The sequence below is a fragment of the Hydra vulgaris genome, chromosome 11, assembly GCF_038396675.1.
Source record: "Hydra vulgaris chromosome 11, alternate assembly HydraT2T_AEP".
In the NCBI taxonomy this organism is placed as follows: domain Eukaryota; kingdom Metazoa; phylum Cnidaria; class Hydrozoa; order Anthoathecata; family Hydridae; genus Hydra; species Hydra vulgaris.
In genome coordinates this window covers 45,268,655-45,288,333 of record NC_088930.1, presented here as the reverse complement: position 1 = coordinate 45,288,333, position 19,679 = coordinate 45,268,655, and the positions used below count along the sequence as shown (strand labels likewise).

At 28.3% G+C, this 19,679-nt stretch overlaps 1 protein-coding gene across 1 annotated transcript; it reads right to left on the bottom strand.

Annotated features, from left to right (window-relative positions):
* Positions 1-893: 893 nt before the first annotated feature.
* Positions 894-19,284, bottom strand: LOC100209764 (superoxide dismutase [Mn], mitochondrial-like). The gene is given in 5 exon segments (NM_001309736.1): positions 894-1,034; positions 2,726-2,798; positions 2,901-3,007; positions 3,270-3,386; positions 19,065-19,284. Coding segments are annotated over 5 exon segments (658 nt in total).
* Positions 19,285-19,679: the final 395 nt, after the last annotated feature.

Below are 19,679 nucleotides of genomic sequence, written 5' to 3'. Positions count from 1 at the left end.
AGCTAAATTTGGTACTGGAAATCCAGTTTTTGTTTCTTTTACTACTATTATAACTGATTTTAAAAAGGTATTAATGTCATTATCCATAACCAATTTTGTAGATTGCCGTGAAACTAGTCAAGCAAGTGTTGTGACTTGCATGTAGAGTAAGGGTTTCGAACTATAAAGGAAATGACTTGCGATGTATGTAGAGCTAGACTATTATAGGAGGCTATAACTTGATATACTTAAGATAACATGCAATAATTTAGCAGAAAAGATAGTGGAGTCTAGCTCAGTTAAAAATTTTTAAACGAACTTAAGGCTTATTGATCTATTATTCAACAGTTATTTTTTTAGCTGTCAGATATTTTCTGTCGCTTTATTTCAACAGCTTTTAACAAAATATAATTAGCTTTCAATATATAACGTCATTAGTAAGTCACCACATTGGACGAGCACGTTATCAACTGCATTAAATCTTATAACTAGTATACTGCATTAAATCTTCTTATTAACTTATTATATATTATAGTATTTGACGTTTTTTAAAAAAAAATCAAGTACTGTAGTATATTTTAAGATAAATCTCTATCGGTCAAGAAAATTTCCTGCAGATAATACTTCCTAGTTTAAAGAACTGTTACAAATTTCGTTAATATTGTTTTGCATCTTATCGAATAAAAATTTACTTTCATTTGGTACACCTCTGGGCTATTAATAAACGCTAAACTAATAACTTTTTTAATCGAATTTCGAATAAAATGACTTTATAATGTAACAAAGTTTCAAAGAGTTTTGTGTAATTCGAGTTTTTTTTTCTTTTTATATTGCTCAATTAAACACAAAATCATTAAAAGATTATCTTTACAGAAGATTATAACAATCAAACCAGATGACATGGCTCTTATTTCATTTAGCTGCGACAAACCTTGCGGATACATTTTTCCAATCAATGATGTTAAATATTGCGTTGACATAATCAAGACGAACATTCTTATACTGCAAGTAGTATGCATGCTCCCAAACATCAATACCAAGTAACGGTATTAACCCTATATAAAAATTTTTTTTTTTATTAAAACAACTTCGCCCTCTTCTCTGGAAAAGGTTAAAAAAATAATCAAAACACGATATACAGTACCCGTCAATTGAACGCTTATGTGTACACAGCCTTATTATTGACTGATGCACTTCTATATTGATAGTATTTTGTTGCATTATCGTGTAATTGATTTTGTGTAGTAAAACAAATGTGAAAGATAAAAAATACCAAGGCAGACTTTATAATTAACTGTTTTAATACTAATAATAAGTTGTAAACAACTCGGTGGATGAACAATCAACATATAATCGTTGATTGTTCATCCACCGAAAGAAAAAATTTTAAAGAATGAAAGAATAAATTTTGTATTTTGATACAAGACTTATATATGATACCTCTGCTAAACTTAAACGGAACTAATTATCAAATGATCAATATATACAAAATATTTTTCGAAATATAATCTTTTAGGCTAAACTATTAGCAACAGTATGAGTTTTGATATTTTTTTGTTGGAGGAGCCAGAAAAATCTATGAGAAGTATAAAATACATGCACGTGTAACTAGGTTACATAAGTATGAAATACAGACACATGTAACTAAGGCTATAATGTCATACTTGTATTTGTATTGTATTTGATTAAAAACTTAATTTATACATTATATATTTGAATGCATCCTTCTAATTGATGTTTTCTGTTTAATAGACTATTTGACCAAAAACAAGACTGAGCCTCTAGTTTTCTTTAACTTAATTTAGCAATTGTTCATTGCAGTAACTATAGTAATTATAATTAAATTGTTTATCACAATAACTATAGCAACTATAATTAAATATTTTATATGCTTTTTAAACATCGATTTAAAAAAACACGATAACTAGACTAATTTCGTTTCTCGATTCCTTAAACTATATCTCTATAAAAAACTATATCTCTATAAAAAACTATATCTCTATAAAAAACTATATCTCTATAAAAAGAAGGTTTCTTTTAGAAGCCTAAAGTGGAATACTTTAGCAAAATGTTAGAATACAAACAATTTTTAGTTGAGAAAATAAATGCAAATTGATTTAAAAAAAAACATTTTTTTAATTTTTTATTCATCTGTGCTAAAATAAGTTTTAAAGTCTGACAAGGACAAAGCTGTTGATAATATATATTTCTATTTGTATTGTATTTGATAAAAAACTTAATTTATACATTATATATTTTAATGCAACATTTTTTTGATGAAATATGCGTAACTCTCTATTGCTAAAGAAGTTTATGTGAACCTCTGTTGTTAATAAAACAGATGTTACTCATATTCTTATGAAATAGATGTGACTCATATTCTATTGAAATACATGTAGCTCATATTCTAAAAAAATAGATGCAACTTATATTCTAATGAAATAGATGTAACTCATATTCTAATGAAATAGATGTAACTTATATTCTAATAAAATACATGAAATTCATATTCTAATGAAATAGATGTAAATTTCTATTGTTAATGAGATATTCTCTAGTTAAATCCTGACTAAATATTTGTATCAAAATTTAATCAAAAGGTTAATGTGTTTAGTTTGTGCAATGAAAACAAAAAACGAAAAACAAACAAACGAAGAGAGAAAGGGTTAAAAAAAAAACATTTGTCACCACTTTAAGAATATCTTTTTTTTTGAACAATTTAATAAAAAAATAAAAAAATAAATACCAGTAGTAGCTTGCAAAGGATCTTGATTAGGTAAAGCCGTAATTGCAAGCCTTTTAGTGACAGAATCATATCCCTAAATCACAAAAATGAAAATCCTTTGATATGAGACAAAATTAATCCACAATTAAAAAAAAGCAAAACCCAATACCAGAAAATAGAAAACAAAAACACCCACCAACCAACCCCAACCTGAACCTTGCACTGCAACAGCTGAAGACGATAACCGTGTTTTCATTGCCTCAAAAGACCCAAAGTCTTTTACTATGGCTTCTAATAATTCACCTAAAGAATTTAATATAATAGTAAGAAATGATATATAAAAAAAAAACAATAACAGTATACCAAAACAATTTAAAAAATTTTAAGATTTTAAAATTTAAAACACTTTGTGTTTAAAATTGTTAAAGCTTTGGTTGATAAAACTTGTATTTCAATTGATAAAGGTCATATTTAAAAAGCTCGTGTTTAACCTTTTAAAACTTATGTTTCGGTTGCTAAAGTAATTTAAGCAATAAAATTATAAACAAAAAGATTGTTTTGACACCTGTTGGTTTTCCTCCACCGTTTGGTGAAAGATTAGTCCAAAAAATGGAATGATTGATGTGCCCACCTCCATTGAATTTTAACGCAGGAGCTAAAGAAATAATCTTTGACGTATCGCCTATAAAACAAATTTCTGAATTAAACTCCAAATAAAATATTCAACAGTACTTGCATCAGTACCAGTACCAGTACAAATTTAAATGAAAAAATATTTTTTGCTATGAACATTTTATGCCAACTTGCTAAGCTCTGAAAATTGTTACTTAGATGTGTTTAATATCTGTTTACTTTTGAATCATATCTTACAAAAAATAAGTAAATATAAAACAAGTAAATATGTAACTGCTGATATATAATTATTAAATATATACAAGCAACTATGAATTACTCCAATAAAAATAATGGTTGAACCTAATTTAAAATTTAAATGAAATAGGATAGTTTAATTTAAAAAAACTTGAAATTTTTAAGATTTCAGTAATAATTATATTAGTATCTCTAATGATTTTAAAATAAAAGTAAAATAAAAAACTGCAAACAAAGAACACACACTCACATGCACACACATCAGGTCTAAGCGCATCAGGTTAGCGCTAGGATTGAAATCCTGTTGTAAAGAACTTCAATTTTTAACACAAGTTAAACATCAGTTTTAAAAATATTTTGGATTAGTTAATGTGTTTTCATTTTTAATTTATTGATACTGAAATTTATAAATTTAAATGCATTAATTCAAATATGTGAGCATGCTATATATGTTTTTTCATCTTGTATAGAAAATTCTTGATAAAAATCTGGAGAGTTTGTTGTTTATTCAACCTATTGGAAAAGTTGAAAATTAAAGGCTAAAAATGGAAAAGTTTTCTAAAAAAGTTCTAATAATAGCAAAAAATGTTTTTTGTGTTCACTTTTATTCATACAAAATAAATAGTATACCTAGGAAAAATGCTATTTCTGATATTGTGCCAGTCTTTTGTAGGAGACGCATGCAGTTCAAGTATGTATTTGTATTTGGTAATACTAGGCTATATTGTCGTGCTTGTATTTGCATTGTATTTGAAAAGAATTTAGAAAATATTTGTACTTGATTGAAATACATTGTATTTCCACAAACTTTTTAATTTGCAAAATGCTGACTACATATAATTGTTTTTTATTTGGGAATTTAGAAATAATGTATTTGTATTCAATCAAATGTATTAGACCACAACCCTGGTGCATTCGCACGTCTTTTCTGACCCCCATATAATATTTTATTTTGACACCATGGCAAGTTTTGACAATTTGCACATTTTAAAAAATGCACTAAAAAAACCAAACTAAACTAAAGAGAAAATTTAAAAATAAACAGCCATAAACGAAAAAAAAAGAAATCTCAACAATTAAGAAAGTAAATAAAGCATGAACTTGAAAAAACAAAATTATAAAAATAATATACTCTTATAATATTCTTTAATTTAAAAGCAATTCATTTAACAGACTTTAAAAAAATAAGTTTATAGTTTCTAAGTTATTTAATCCAAACTCAATTACTTAAAAATTTAATTACTTAAAAACTTGGAAATTTGGATCTTTTCTAAAGTCTTTTGATGGAATCCCAAGTTTTTTTTTCCATACAAGTTTTCTTTGTCTTTTTTTGAAAAAAGAAGTTTTAACTGGTATGGAGTTGCCTATATTTTAACAGTTAAGTGAACAAAATCTAAATGGAAAATGTCACAATATTACCTTTAAATTCATATGCAAATTATTGAAACTTATCAATTTGAACTAAATTAATATAATTATCAATATTTTTTAATTAAAAATTTAACAAATATCTTTAATAAGTGTTATAGTTTACCAAAAATAATTATTAAATTAAAATAAAAAAGGAGAGCAAAAATAGTGATAAATGTCCTAGACAAAACAAGAAATTTTGTTTACATAGTTTATCTTAAGATAATAAATAAAGATAAAAAAGATTCAGAATATATAATAAGCTGATATAATAAGTCTTTTTTTTTATATTTATAATAAAAATATTAATTTTATTTGGTTCTCTATAAAGTATTCTTATATTTGGCATTCTTAATTTTATTTGGATCTTGCACTTTCTAAAAAGTATTCTTATATTTAGCATTCTTAATTTTATTTGGTTTTTGCTATTTCTAAAAAAATTCTTATATTTAGCATTTTATTTATATTTATTCATATTATACTTATATTTATTCTTATATTTAGCAAGGCAAACTTAGTCTAAAAAGTTAGTTTTTTTGATATACGTTTATTATTTTATTTTAATCAAAAAAACTCAGCCCCACTTTTTTTTTTAATCATTCTCTTTAATATGAACGCAACTTGTCTTGGCACTTGGGGATCCATTTAAGTAAGTAAAACATCAAAACAAAAGATTTTTTTTCACACCCTTTTAACTTGCAAGATCTTTACAAGATTTAGAAAGCTACCTTACTATAGTAAAAGTATTTAAAAATGAAAAAATTAAATTTTTTTTTGCATATAAGTAATACTTTCATTGGCTCATTATATTTGCACATGCGCACAAATACATTAAATGCAACTACATTACCACTTTTAAATAAAAAAATGTTTATACTATTATTGCAGGGTTTTTACCCTTCAGACTTTTCTTTTATTTATCATTCAATAAGATTTCTTTTCTTTTTTTTAGTTTATGGTTTGTTTTATTTTAAATTTTCTTTTCAGTTTAGTTTGGTTTTGAGCAGTGGCCAAGTTATTAAGCTTAAGAATTACAATTTGTATAAAGTATTTCATTGTCTGGTATAACTGTATATAAACTTTGTATTGAGTATACCTCATAGACCAGCAAAATTACAATTTACGAAAAGCACATTTTTAGATCTTTTCACAATAACTTTAGTTCATAGATTATTTTCTAATATTTCTTTAAATAAGCAACACATAAAATCCAAAATAAACCTTGTAATTTAAAATAGAATCTGTAATTTTTGAAAGTGAAAATTTCCTTGCCCAAGAGGATTTATCTATTTTTATTTTAAATATCTTCACTTCCAACAAGACTGCAAGAAATCACTATTAGAGTTGAAAGTTATTCGAAGAGAAAGGATGAAGTTTATAAAGCAAGGTAACAATTAACAGACAATTTAAAAGATTGCAAATTATATAAATTAGGAAAACAAGATAAAGGGAGCAAAGATCCAAAGATGTTTCCACTGACAGTCGAGGAAAAAAACTAGACCAAAAAGAATTTTTGGAGCACTTAGGAACAGTCACAGTAAAGAGATGACACTTAATTAAATGAATTTAAGTAGATGGCACAAAATATGCTAGCTCTTTAGAGCAGTGCCCATTATAGTATTTAAACAAAAGAGAAAGAGAAGCAACATTACAATGATGTGATAATGGTTAAAGGTTGGCTACAAGAGCAGGTCTAACTATGTATGCAATGCATTTTTGCAACTTGTCTAAAAGAGAAAGGGCATCATTTGAAGATCTGCTCTAGATATGGCAACAGTATTCCATACAAGAACAGATTAGAGATTTATGGAGATAAAAAAATAGAATCCGGAGTAATAAAGCGACAAGCACAATAAAGAGATCCAACCTTGGCAGATGCTAATTTTGCAATGGATTTGATATATGGTTTTCAAGAAAGATCGGAAGCAAGAGTTAATCCAAAAAGATGAAGGGTAGATGACTCATGGAATACCTTAGTGTTCATAAATATAAAAAGATTTAGATTATTGCAATAATGATTAGCCGAAAAAAATTGAGTTTTATCTGAGTTAAAGATCACCAGCCACTAAGAGCCCCATGCAGTAGCAGAAGTGAGATTCTTTTTAAGCTCAAATGCCACCTCCAAGCAATCAGAGTGTTGGCTTCTTATCAAGACAAGAATAAATGGTAGTATCATCAGCAAACAATGGCACCTTAGATGTGAGAAATTCAGGGAGATCCATAATGTAAATTAAAAAAAGTATAGAGTCAAAAATAGAACCTTGAGGAACCCCTGAAGTTACAGGAAATGAAGGAGAGTGCTGTCCATCAAGGACAACTTTTATACTCAATTGGTAAGGAAGGATTAAATAAGATACACTGTAAGAGGATGCTTATAGAGAAGAACATCATGTTAAACTTTGTCAAAGGCTTTGGTAATATCAAGAGCGACACCCCTAACCTCTCCACATCTATCTAATGCATGAAAAAACCTATTGGTTATTACAGATAACAAATCAGCAGCAGAACTAGAAGATCAAAATCCATATTGATAACCAGAAAGTTATTAGATTTAAATGAGTGACTTTTTCAAAAACAGCAAATCAGATTGCGCATACCTGTGCTTATTATGAGCCTGTATGAGGTTTCAAAAGACAGACAGAAAAGAAGTCCAAAGCATTAGTTAAATTTTTTAGATTAGAAAAAGGCAGATGCAGTAAAATAATGTAACTTTTTTGAATAAGTCACACGAGAATTTATTATTATTTTTTTCCTCTCTAAATCTCTTAATGTATAGAATACTGATGTCATATTTGGACTGGTTTTTCTAATGATGCTCTTTCTCTTCTAGACAAGGTCCATAAATGCATTGTAAATCTGACCTGCTCTTTCTACTAAGCTAGAGCCACTTTACCACCACTGTAAAGTTGCATCTCTTTCTCTTTTCTACAATAACTATAATAGTCAATGCTCAAATAAGCAATTATCTAGTTCCATTTACCAAAACCCATTTTTGACATGTCATTCGGCAAAGTAGCATTCAAATATATATCTGTATCTGTTAAAAGCTATTGCAAGCCTCAAGCTGTCACAGAAAAAAGATCACATTTAAAATTGGGTGCTAATTCTAAGCAATCAAGAGATGATGGCTTTTTGTCCAAGATTAGAGTATATAGTTGTGTCATCAGCAAATAAAGCCACTTTAGATGTAAATCGGTCAGAAAAATTATTAATATAAATAATAATCAATATAGGACTAAGAATGGAACCTATTGGTACCCTAGAAATTACTAAAAATGAGGAAGAGTATTGGTCTTTGAGGATAACTTTCTGTTATAACTGCTAAAAAGTCAGCTGTACAACAAATGGATCAACATCAGTACATCAGTACTGATGTCAGTGACATCAGTATTAAATGTCAAAGAGTAAGTTATTAGACTCGGGATGAGATATTAGAAAGTTGTTAATTAAAAACTCAAAGACTTTGCTAATAATAAAGAGAAAAATGATTAGATGATAGTTAGAGAGGACAAAGTGTTTTTAAAAATTGGAACCACATATGCCATTTTCCAGTGAGCATGAAAACAATATTAAGCACTTATTAAATAGTTTAGAGAGTATTGAAGTGAGTTCTGGAGAACACTTTAGCAGATGCAACCGCAAGTTTCATAAAAAAATTATTTTTTGACCAAAATTAATGCAGAATGAAAACTTGAAGCTAAAAAAAATTGTATTTATTAAAAGGTGTTCAGAAAGACATTTTCTACATTTTTATTTTTACTGCTTCAAGACAACTCCTGAATCTGGAACAGGTGGTCTGGATATAGTCCTTGGGCATCTTGTTCCACTCCTTCTTGATGGCAGCCTTTAGGTAGTTGACACTGTTGTGGGGACGTTGACAAGCCCTTGACTTTACATATGCCAAAACTAAATAGTCAAGAGGTGACAAATCTGGAGATCCAGATAGCCATAACACTTTTGACCAGTGTTTTGGCAGTTTCTCCTGGAGCCACCTCTGGTTCTTATGGGACGTATGTGGTGGTGTTCCATCTTGCTGGAACACCACATTGTTGTCTAGAGAGTAGTGGGCATCAAACCAAGGCTTGACATGGTTCTTCAGGATCCGAATGTACTCATTGGTGTCAACTTTCTGACCAAATTTGATGAAAGGCATTTTGAGACCACCAGATAAAACCAGGCCAAACACCATAGCTGAAGCCGGATGTTTGGTCTTGAATGTATACTTTACATGCTCTGGGACTGCTAGGACTCACTCACTGAGAGCTCTTTAGTCATTTTCCTTATTGATCTTGGAAATATTTTTGGGTGTGGTGCCAGGTCAACAACTGGTTTATTTTTACTACTTACTTTCACTTTTTGGCTGTTTTTTTGGTTTATGTTCATTTTAGCCTAATACATACACACACAAATATATATTGCGCGTGTGAAAACAGTTTTTGTCATGAATATTTACCAGGAAAGCTGTAGTATTGTGTCTTTATATAAGTGAAAGTAATTTGTGGAAGAAAAAAAAACACAACTAAAAAAATAAAAATGCAACCACCCCATTTTTTGGATCTTGTATGTTAATTTAATAGCTGCATAAACTGTAAATGTTTTAACTGTCATGAATCTTTTGACATATCATACTATTCTTTTAATGCAGTTAATTCTGGTTTTATTTGATCATTTTTAAATTATATGATAAGTTTATTTGATTATTAATGAAAACACAATAAATAATTATTGTGTTATCATTAACAATGATCGTGCTATTGTTTTTCAATACATATATCATTCAAGCAGTAATCATGATCATAATTTTGCCTTGTCTCATTTATATTATATTTCTTTTTTAGTGTAAATCAGTCAATAAAAATTCAACTCCAACAAAAACCAATGTTTTAAATCAACCTTCATCATCAGACATTAAAACTCAAAGAGAAAGCAACCTCTATATATTGTCAATGAATCAATCTGCCAATCAATCAATCAAATTTTCTGATTGTGCAGAAGACAATAATTAATAATAAGAAAAAAATAATGTATTAAAAATAATGTATCGGAACTATGGAACATGGCATCTATTCCTACCATTCAACATAAAACTGTTAAATATTGGCTCACTGTCATTATAAATAATGGGACTAGTTTAGGCCAATCAAAATCAAGTACAATTACAAAAGTTTACGTTAACTTTCTGTTGCTTTTGACATTTGTTCTTGTAAGTGTCAACTCCATGTAGAGGATTTCTCTAGAGATGTAACTGCAGATTATAAATGTGTGAGGGAAAAGAAAGATCCACAAAGAGAGTTAATATTTTTACATCACCAAAGATATACACATAAAATGTACATTGGTGGAGTAGATGTTAAAATTACCAAAAAAGTTAGAGAACTGAATAAAAACAAGCTTGCTAAAAATAATAGAGCAATTGCTGAAAAATAAAGTAGTTTAGAAAAATACAGAGTCATATGATCATGAAACTAAAAATGATAATCAATAAAAATTAATGCAAGTGTGAAAAAGCCGAAGTGAAGCAGCTGAATCAGACTAAGCCAGTTCAAGTTCAGAAACTGGTAAACAGATGAGTGTATCTTTAGCGAATCTAGCAAGAGAGGCTGACTGGTATAGTGCTTCAAATTATGCTGCAGCCTCCCTTGCCACAGCTGTATTGTTGGATTTCGGTATTGTTACTAATAAAGACTGAAGTAAAAAAATAGATAAAAAAAAATTAACAAGAGAAAGGATAAAGTTGATAAAATAATTATACATGTAATTATACATGATAAGCTTATATTTTGATGGTGGGAAATGATGATTAATAAGGGAGAGAGAAACTGATAAATGGTATGCTGGTACTAAAAAAGAAGAGCATGTTTTGGTTGCAGAATCTGGAAATGAATATCTATGTTTCAAGCATGTTTCACCAAAATCTATTAAAAGTAAAGTTATTGCAGATTGCATATTGTCAGAAATTAACAAAATGGATGTATCTTTCAATATACAAGTTATCTGTTGTGAGAGTACTAATCTAAACACAGATTTAAAGGAGGAGTAATACATAACTTGAAAAAAGCATTAAGACACCCAATTGATTAGGTAATTTGTTTTCTGCACGTAAATAAGCTCATACTAAGGCATTTATTTATATAACTTGATGGTCCAACATCCGGCAGAAGTTTCTTTACAGGACCAATTGGTAAAGTCATTAAGATATGTGAAACTTGCCAGTTGCAAAACTTCAATCTATTATGGATAGAAATGGATTATTTATATTATCAAAAGAAGCAATCTTCAATCTCTGTAAAGATCAGCAGTCTATGTACAAAAATATTCTTGCCATAAGAGTAGGAAACTCAGTAGGTGGTCTTGCTAATCAAGTTTACAGACATCCACAATTAAACTATATCCACAATTAAACTGGACAAAAATTGAAGGTTAATAACTTAATTTGTCGTCTTTCACTACAGACCAAGTTGGTTTACTATTAAGTTTGAACCCTGCTCTAATGGACCCAAACATGGTAAAGTTGCAGATATTTTTCTCAAATTACAAAAACCAATTCTCAATGGTCCCTTAAAATAATACTATTTCAAGTACTAGAAGTCAACTTTAATGCTAATGAATGGATGATCTAATTAACTGGAATATTGTTCAAATCACAGAACCACCACATACATTAACTTTAACAACCGAACAGATCCAATCAATTGCTGATGTATCTCTTGCAATCAATGCTTACCCAAACCACACACAAGGTGTTGAAAACTGTATTAAACATGTGACTGATGTTGCTAAATCAGTATATGGATCAAAAGCAAGAGATTTATATGGGCAAGTATTATGTCAAGAACAATGATTCCTTCATTTGATACAAAGAAAGATTTTGTAATTAAATAAAAAACTAAGTGACTGCATTTTTTATTGCTTACATTTTCTTTATATAGCTATATATATTGAGTTTTAATGCAATAAAGCTTTTAATGTTTGGTTGAAAAAATGGGACACTTATACCTGGCACTTCTTTTTTTGTTACAGGCTTGTTCCTCTCATTCAATTAATAGGGGAAAGTGGGGCAACATGAGAAATGGGGCACCATGAAACAAAGCAATTATAAGCGATATTAAAGTGTTGTGACAAATCCTTTTGAGTTGTAATCAGTTACTACTAGATGTATTGTTTAACATATAATTCAAAGCAGAACATGTCAATAATATTGCGAGAGGTTCAAATTTGTGTTTTATCTGTAGCAAAGTAATTTATAAATTTTTGGAGCTGTTGCGTTTTACGTTATTTTATTTACTGTATTCTTTGGAAAGTCCTTTTATTTTGTAAACTATATTTCATGAGTTCTTCAGTGTGGCAAAGACATTTAATAAAATAATTTTTTGAAAAACAAACCCCTGTCATTTTAATCTATCAGAATGTATAGGGTACCATGAAACAGTTTTAGTGGGGCACCATGAAACTAAATTAATGTACTGTTTTGAAAATTACTCTATAATCATGTATACTGTAATAGTAAGTAGTAATGGAACTAGTAATGGAACCTTCTCAGGTTATTCAATGGAGGTAGCTGTTGATTTAGTTTTAACAGGAGGGTGTTCATTAAGAAATGCTGCAGAAAAAATGAATCTTAATCACAGCAGAGGCATTGTATTTAAGAGAATCAAAATTTGGTGATGAATTTCGCATTTGAAATCTTGATGAAACAGCTACCACTACTGTACAAAAATTTAATAAAATCACTACTAAAAAAGGCATCAAGCAAGATAACTAGACGTTTTTTCATAAGTGCCTCAGGTGCTACCATACCACCTGCAATGATATTCCACGAAAAAAGTTTAAGCAAAATATGCTTAATAATGCACCATCTGGATCTCTTGGTCTGGCAAATCCAACTGGATCGATGAATACAAAGTTATTTGTAGAAGTTCAACATTTTATATCAAAAACATTCTCGTCAAAGGAAAATCCATCTCTACTTTATTTAATAATCATGAGAGTCACTTATCTATAAAAGCTCTTGATCTATTCTTATTATACCACCACATAATAGTCACAAAATGAAACCCTTAGATGTCTCTGTATTTGCTCCATTCAAAGTTTATTATAATGACGCAGTAAAATCTTGGCTTCTAAATTATCCTGGAGTGCCAATCACTATTTATGAAATTGCATCTTGTGTTAACATCGCATATGAAAAAAGTTTTACTATTACAAACATTCAAAGTGGATTTAGGAAAAGTGGAATATTTCCTTTTGACATGAATGTATTTTCAGAAGCAGATTTTTATGTAGTGTTGTTACTGATAGAAACAATCCAAATAGATATCAAGCAAATACTGGAGAAACTCTGAATACTAATAATTTGTTACTCTCACCAGAAAAGCTTTAAGAGCCTTTTGTAAGTTCTGAGCCAAATACAAATCAAGCCAATGATTCTGAAGTTATTAACTTTGTAAGCCCTTCTCAGTTTAAAGGATTTCCAATAGCCGCTGAAAGAAAAAATAAAAGAAAACCTTGTGAGAAAGCTAGCAGTATAATAGCAACAGATACACCAACAAAAACTTTTTTTTTTTTTTTTGTTATTCACCTCCTTAAGGCCAAGAAGGCTACTACAGATGAGGAGGCTACTTAATAGTGGTTATAACCCTCTCTCAACTCTATAACTCCGAAACACGAACCTCGACAAACAAGACCGCTGCGCGGAGAAACAAGTTGAGCACGGTACTACCAGGGACGTGGTGGGGATCGAACTCGGAACCTCTCGCTTATGAAGCGAGCGCTTTACCACTACACCACTACCGCAACTGCACTCAAAGTAAAAGAAAAGGAAGATAAAGAAACAACTATAATAAAAATATCAATTAAATAGTAATTAATCAATATAGTAATTAATCATAAAAACATAATAAAAATGTTTCCGAAAGTGATTAATTAAGTGATGAACATGATTCTTATTCTTAATTTTAAAAATTTATAATGAGTCTTTTAAAAAAATTGTTTCTTTTTTTTATAAAAAATTTTATAGACTGTATTAATGTTGATGTTAATTCAATAATTTAGTTTTGAAAGTATAATATTTATCTACAAATTGCACTAATCGCTCGAAAAAATAACGTGTTTAAAAAATTAGTTACAAAACCAAAACCAAAAGGTTATCATGGTGCCCCACTCTCCCCTATATATATATATATATATATATATATATATATATATATATATATATATATATATATATATATATATATATATATATATATATATATATATATATATATATATATATATATAAAATATAAATTATATTAGTAAAAATATAAATTAATATTAAATATATAAATTAAATTAGTAAAAAAAATCAGGAAGAGTCTTCCTGATGATCCAGCAATAGTGAAACTTAAAGTAGAAGATAAAAGTTAGATAAGTGTTTTTTACTAATTTAATTTATATATATATATATATATATATATATATATATATATATATATATATATATATATATATATATATAAATTAAATATGTATGTATGTATGTATGTATGTATGTATGTATGTATGTATGTATGTATGTATGTATGTATGTATGTGTATATTTATATGTATGTATATATTATTAGGGGTGTTCAGAAAAAAAAATTTTAAAATTTGAAAAACCAAACTGTCTAGATTTAAAGCAAATGTGTTTAAACTTACTCATAAAAATTTCAGCGCCATTGAACCACACTTTCCTTGCCCTCAAAGCACATGTTTGGAAAAAAAAGGACCCAAAAAACGGATTACTTTAAGTGTCTTGAGGGCAAGGCTAGCATAAATATTTATAATAAGTACTTTTTTCAGAATTTAGATAAATATCTGTATTTTTGATTAAAAAAGTATGGTTTTTTTCTTTTTTTTCAAAAAACAGTATAATTTACATTTTAAATCAGCTAAAAAACGTTTTTTACGTGGTGCGGCGTTGTTTTTAACTTTTTTTATAAACTTTTTAACAATTAAATTCAAATTTGTTATTTAAATTCACAATACAGTTTGCTAATGTATTATGAAATTCAAAATAAGAATAGAATTACTCATTTTATGTACTTTTATTATTTGTAATATTTTAATCAAAATAAAATAAAATACTCCTGAAGTAATGACTACAATTAATTAATTTGTATTCAAAAATCACACTTCGCATTTTTTTTACTTTTTTGCAAAGTTTGAAGATTTTATTGCCAAAAATATTCCATATGTGCAGTATCAATGATATTCTGAAAAAAATTAAACACGTGCCAAAGTACCTTACATCATTAGTAAATATGCGGTTATCAAGTGGTCTTTAAAAACATATCATTAACAATTAAGAAATAAAAAGGTTTTTTCAAATTTACCAAAAATGTTGATTTTGTAACATATCTGGTTTTTGAATATCACGATTCAATATTACTTATTAAATCAAAAAAATTTTTTTTAATATTTAGAAAGATTTTGTAGAAGTTTCTTCCATAGTTTATATAACTAATCTTTTTGTTTGTTTGTTTGCGTTTTGTTTCTTTGCTTGTTCATCTTTTTTTGGTAAGACTGGTGGAGCTTTTCCCAGAAATCCTGAAAGCAGAGCGGACTCTGTCAACTGATATTAATCTGTTCTGTTTTTCCTCTTTGTTGTTGTAATGATGGATAAATTGCTGCATCATGCCAACAGCTCTTTCCGAATGGTCATTGACAACAATAAGGCTATTGGCATAATTTTCAAAAAATTTAAACGAAGACTGTGTATGCCAGTATTGCGGTGGAAGTGAAAGCCAGTCTTTTATTCTTTCTTCAGTTAAACCACTAAGACTAAACATAAGGTAAGAAAATCTACCAAATCATCTACCAAAGGGGCTAAGCTTGGTGGATCATTCTCAGTACTAGCATTTTTTTCTATCTCATTTCTGATGTATTTCTTTTTTTTGTTTTCATTTTTAAAGTGTTCAGCCTTAGGCATTTTAAATGAAAGAATTGCAGCTGCAATTTTTTGTTTTTCATGCGAAGGCAAATCCTCATCCAATAGAGCTAGTGGAATCATAGTTGAGTCCAAGTACCAAGTGTCAGGGATGTGGAGTCCCAAAAAGGACTCCGGATTTGAAAGTCAAAAAAAGATTACTTTATCCTAGTTTTTGGTATCCAGGAGCTCTAAAAATATAAATAAGTTTATGGACTACTGATAGGAAAAAAAATAAGATTTTTAGGTTAGAGGAACAATCATTTTTTGAACCCGGAGTCCGTAGGTATAATGGCGGCAAGGACTCCGGGACTCCAGGACTCCAGGCTTAAAAGCAATAAGTTTCAAGTGATTAAATCTCATGAATTTTTTTCTTATAGCAGATCATAAGTCAACAAACATGTTTAGAGCTTCTGGACACTACTGACTTGGAAAAAGTAGAGATATAAAGCCGGAGTCCTTTTGGGACTACGCATCCCGAATCAAGCACAAGCATCAACTGCTTTCGGAGTAAAGCGAATCAAGCACAGCATCAACTGCTTTCGGAGTCCAAAAAATATTTCTAAATTGATGCATCTGATGGATAGCTCTAATATCTAAGTTGGGGGCCTTTGACACATTACTCAATTCTGAATACCACTTGGCATAAAAACAGACCACAAACTCCGCGATAAGTTTGATTTCTTTTTTTAGATTTTTGTTTTTTTGAACAAAGTCAAGTTGAGAAAACAAAAACTGCATTCTCAGATAGTATATTGCTTTACCAAGAAAACGGGCATGATGGATAGCTCCAGTTTTGCTGTTTTTATAAACAGAAGGTGATAGATAAGTCATCACTAATTCAGCCAACTCTCTTCTGTCTTCACATTTATCTTCTCCTGCTATCCCCTTTCTTTCTATATATGCTTTGCAAAAGTTCATAGAATCTTCAGCAGCCTTTTCACCTATACTACCACTCACCTCCTTCCAGTTAAACTTGCACAGATCATTTGCAGAATAATTAAAATTAGGATGTTCAAATAGACTCTTAAATTTTTGAAACAATAAGTTTTCAGGTCTTGTAGTCAACTCATTTGTTGTATGTTTCTAAAAATGCACCATTCTTAATTCTGTTATGTGATGTCTGCATGTTAATTTTAAAAGATATGTATTTAAATTGTTGGATACCTTTATGATTGAACCATTTTTGATCCCAGTATTGCTTGCAGTTGTATCAAAACAAATACCTCCTACTTTTTATTCAAGCTTATATTCCTTTAGTAGGTTCATAATACTTTTATATTAATCCTCACCAGAAGAGGAAGATAAAGGAGCATTCAATTGCATTTTTTACATCCTCTTTTGCTAAGGTTGACATATTTTCATTTGCTAATTTCATCTTTCTAAAGGCTGTTGATTTACTGCAATTTATATCTGTAAGGTCAACACCAGCTTCAGTTAAAATGGCACTTGTCACTTTTGCAAAACATTTGGCGAAACATCAGTTAACGTAGCCATTAGGGCAACGTTCCCGGCATACACATCTATTGGAATTGCAGTTACTGTACAATTAGATTGAGAATGTTCTTTTTGATAATAGTTACTAGGCTCAAAATTAGAATCATAAGATGAATCAGAACTCAAGTCAGAATTGAGTTCAATTTCATAATTAGATTTTGTGGATCGCACATCTTTTGTTCTATTTTTCTTTCTGTTACTCTCTGCTGTCTACAAGCATAAAATAATATTAATTATAACAAAATGTTTTATAAGAAAATTATTACTTAATACTTTTAATTTTTAAGTTTTACCTTTCTACTAAATTTCTTATCCTCTGTTCCAAGAATAAACTTTCTTTCTCCTTCCTGATCTTCCAAAAACATCAAGTCTTTGAACTTATCCTTGTCAGATCTTTTTTTGTCGGTCCTAACAATGTTCTTCAAATTTTCACATCTTTCAAAATTTTTACGAGGCGAGCACGTAACCAAACTGATTTTTTTGGTGGTTTTAGGCAGTATAGATTGCAAGTATGCTAGATGTTGTAGAATATCCATTCCTGTTGGAAGTTGGATATCGAAATGCATATTTGTTTTTATTATACTTAATTAAGATAATTTAGATCACTATCTATTATAAGTATATAATATACAAATATAATTGTTCAAGTTTCTTACAAACTAGAAATTACCTGTAACTTCTGGTTTAGCTGCTTTAATAATTAACAATTTTTCTTTTTTTTATTAGATCTTAACTTAAATTTGTTTTCAAACTTGCACTTTTCGTTTCCTTCAACATATTTATCGCAAAATTTAGTATTTATCATTATCATTAATCTAAATAACCAAGAATATATTTGTAAATATTAAAAAAGCCAGAAAAATACTTTATATATCATTTAAATATTTGCTATATTTTATATAGTTTTATTTCACTTGTTAAATGATATATACAACACATTATATCTGTGTTTCATATCGCTACTTATTAAATTAAAAATATTGTAGTTGTAAGTTAAGAACATATTTTTTTGTGTGGTAATGGTATTAAATATACCTAAAATGAGTAATTCTATTCTTATTTTGAAAATACACTTTTAAAAACTGTATTATGAATCTAAATAACAAAGTTTGAATTTAATTGTTAAATGGTTAAATGTAAATTATACCCTTTTTTGAAAAGAAAGAAAAAAACCATACTTTTTTAATCAATAATACAGATATTTATCTAAACCCTGAAAAAAAAAATTATTATAAATGTTTATGCTAACCTTTCCCTCAAGACATATAAAGAAATCCGTTTTTGGTCATTTATGGGTCCTTTTTTTCTTCCAAACGTGTGCTTTGAGGGCAAGGAAAGTGGTTCAATAGCGCTGAAATTTTTTGTGAGTAAGTTTAAACATATTTGCTTCAAATCTAGATGGTTTGGTTTTTCAAATTCTAAATTTTTTTTTTCTGAACACCCCTTATATATATAGTATATATATACATACATATAAATATACAAACACATATATATAATTTTTTATTGTAATAAAATTATTATTAATAATTATTAATAATAAATGTTTATTAAAACTTTTAAAATTATGATTAATAATAATTTAATATTATACTATAAATAAAGACTTTATATTTATATAAATTTTAATACCTTTATGCTGAGCTTCAGCTAACTGTTCTTCTGCTGTATTTAAGTTGTTTACATAAGCTTGATGGTGTTTGCGATGATGTATCTCCATAATTTGACCGCTGATTGTTGGTTCCAATGCATTGTATTCATATCCCAATGCTGGAAGAGTGTGCTTATTAGCAAATGCTATTCTCGATATTTTTCGAAATACTGAAAGGCGGTGGATTCCAAAAGAAAACATTGTGCTAGCTTATTACATAGAAAAAAGAATAACACTTATAGTATTCATTTAATGTTATATTTATTTATAGTTTACATATATTTTCATATTCAAAATTTAAAAGTAACCTCAGCATTTATATTTTTTCAAAAATAATGAAATATATTTAACAATGTTAAATAAAAAAAATTTGAAAAAAAAAAAATATAAATGAATGAAAAAACAAAAACATATAAAATGACATTATTACTTGCTCTTTACACAGCTTTAAACATAATCAGATAAAAATTTATTATACAGAAAGCCAAAGTAAATTATTTAATTATTTAATTTAATAATTATTGAAAAAAAAAAAAAAAATTTTTAAAGTCAAAGTAAATTATTTAATAATTTAATTAAACTATTTTAAAACTTGC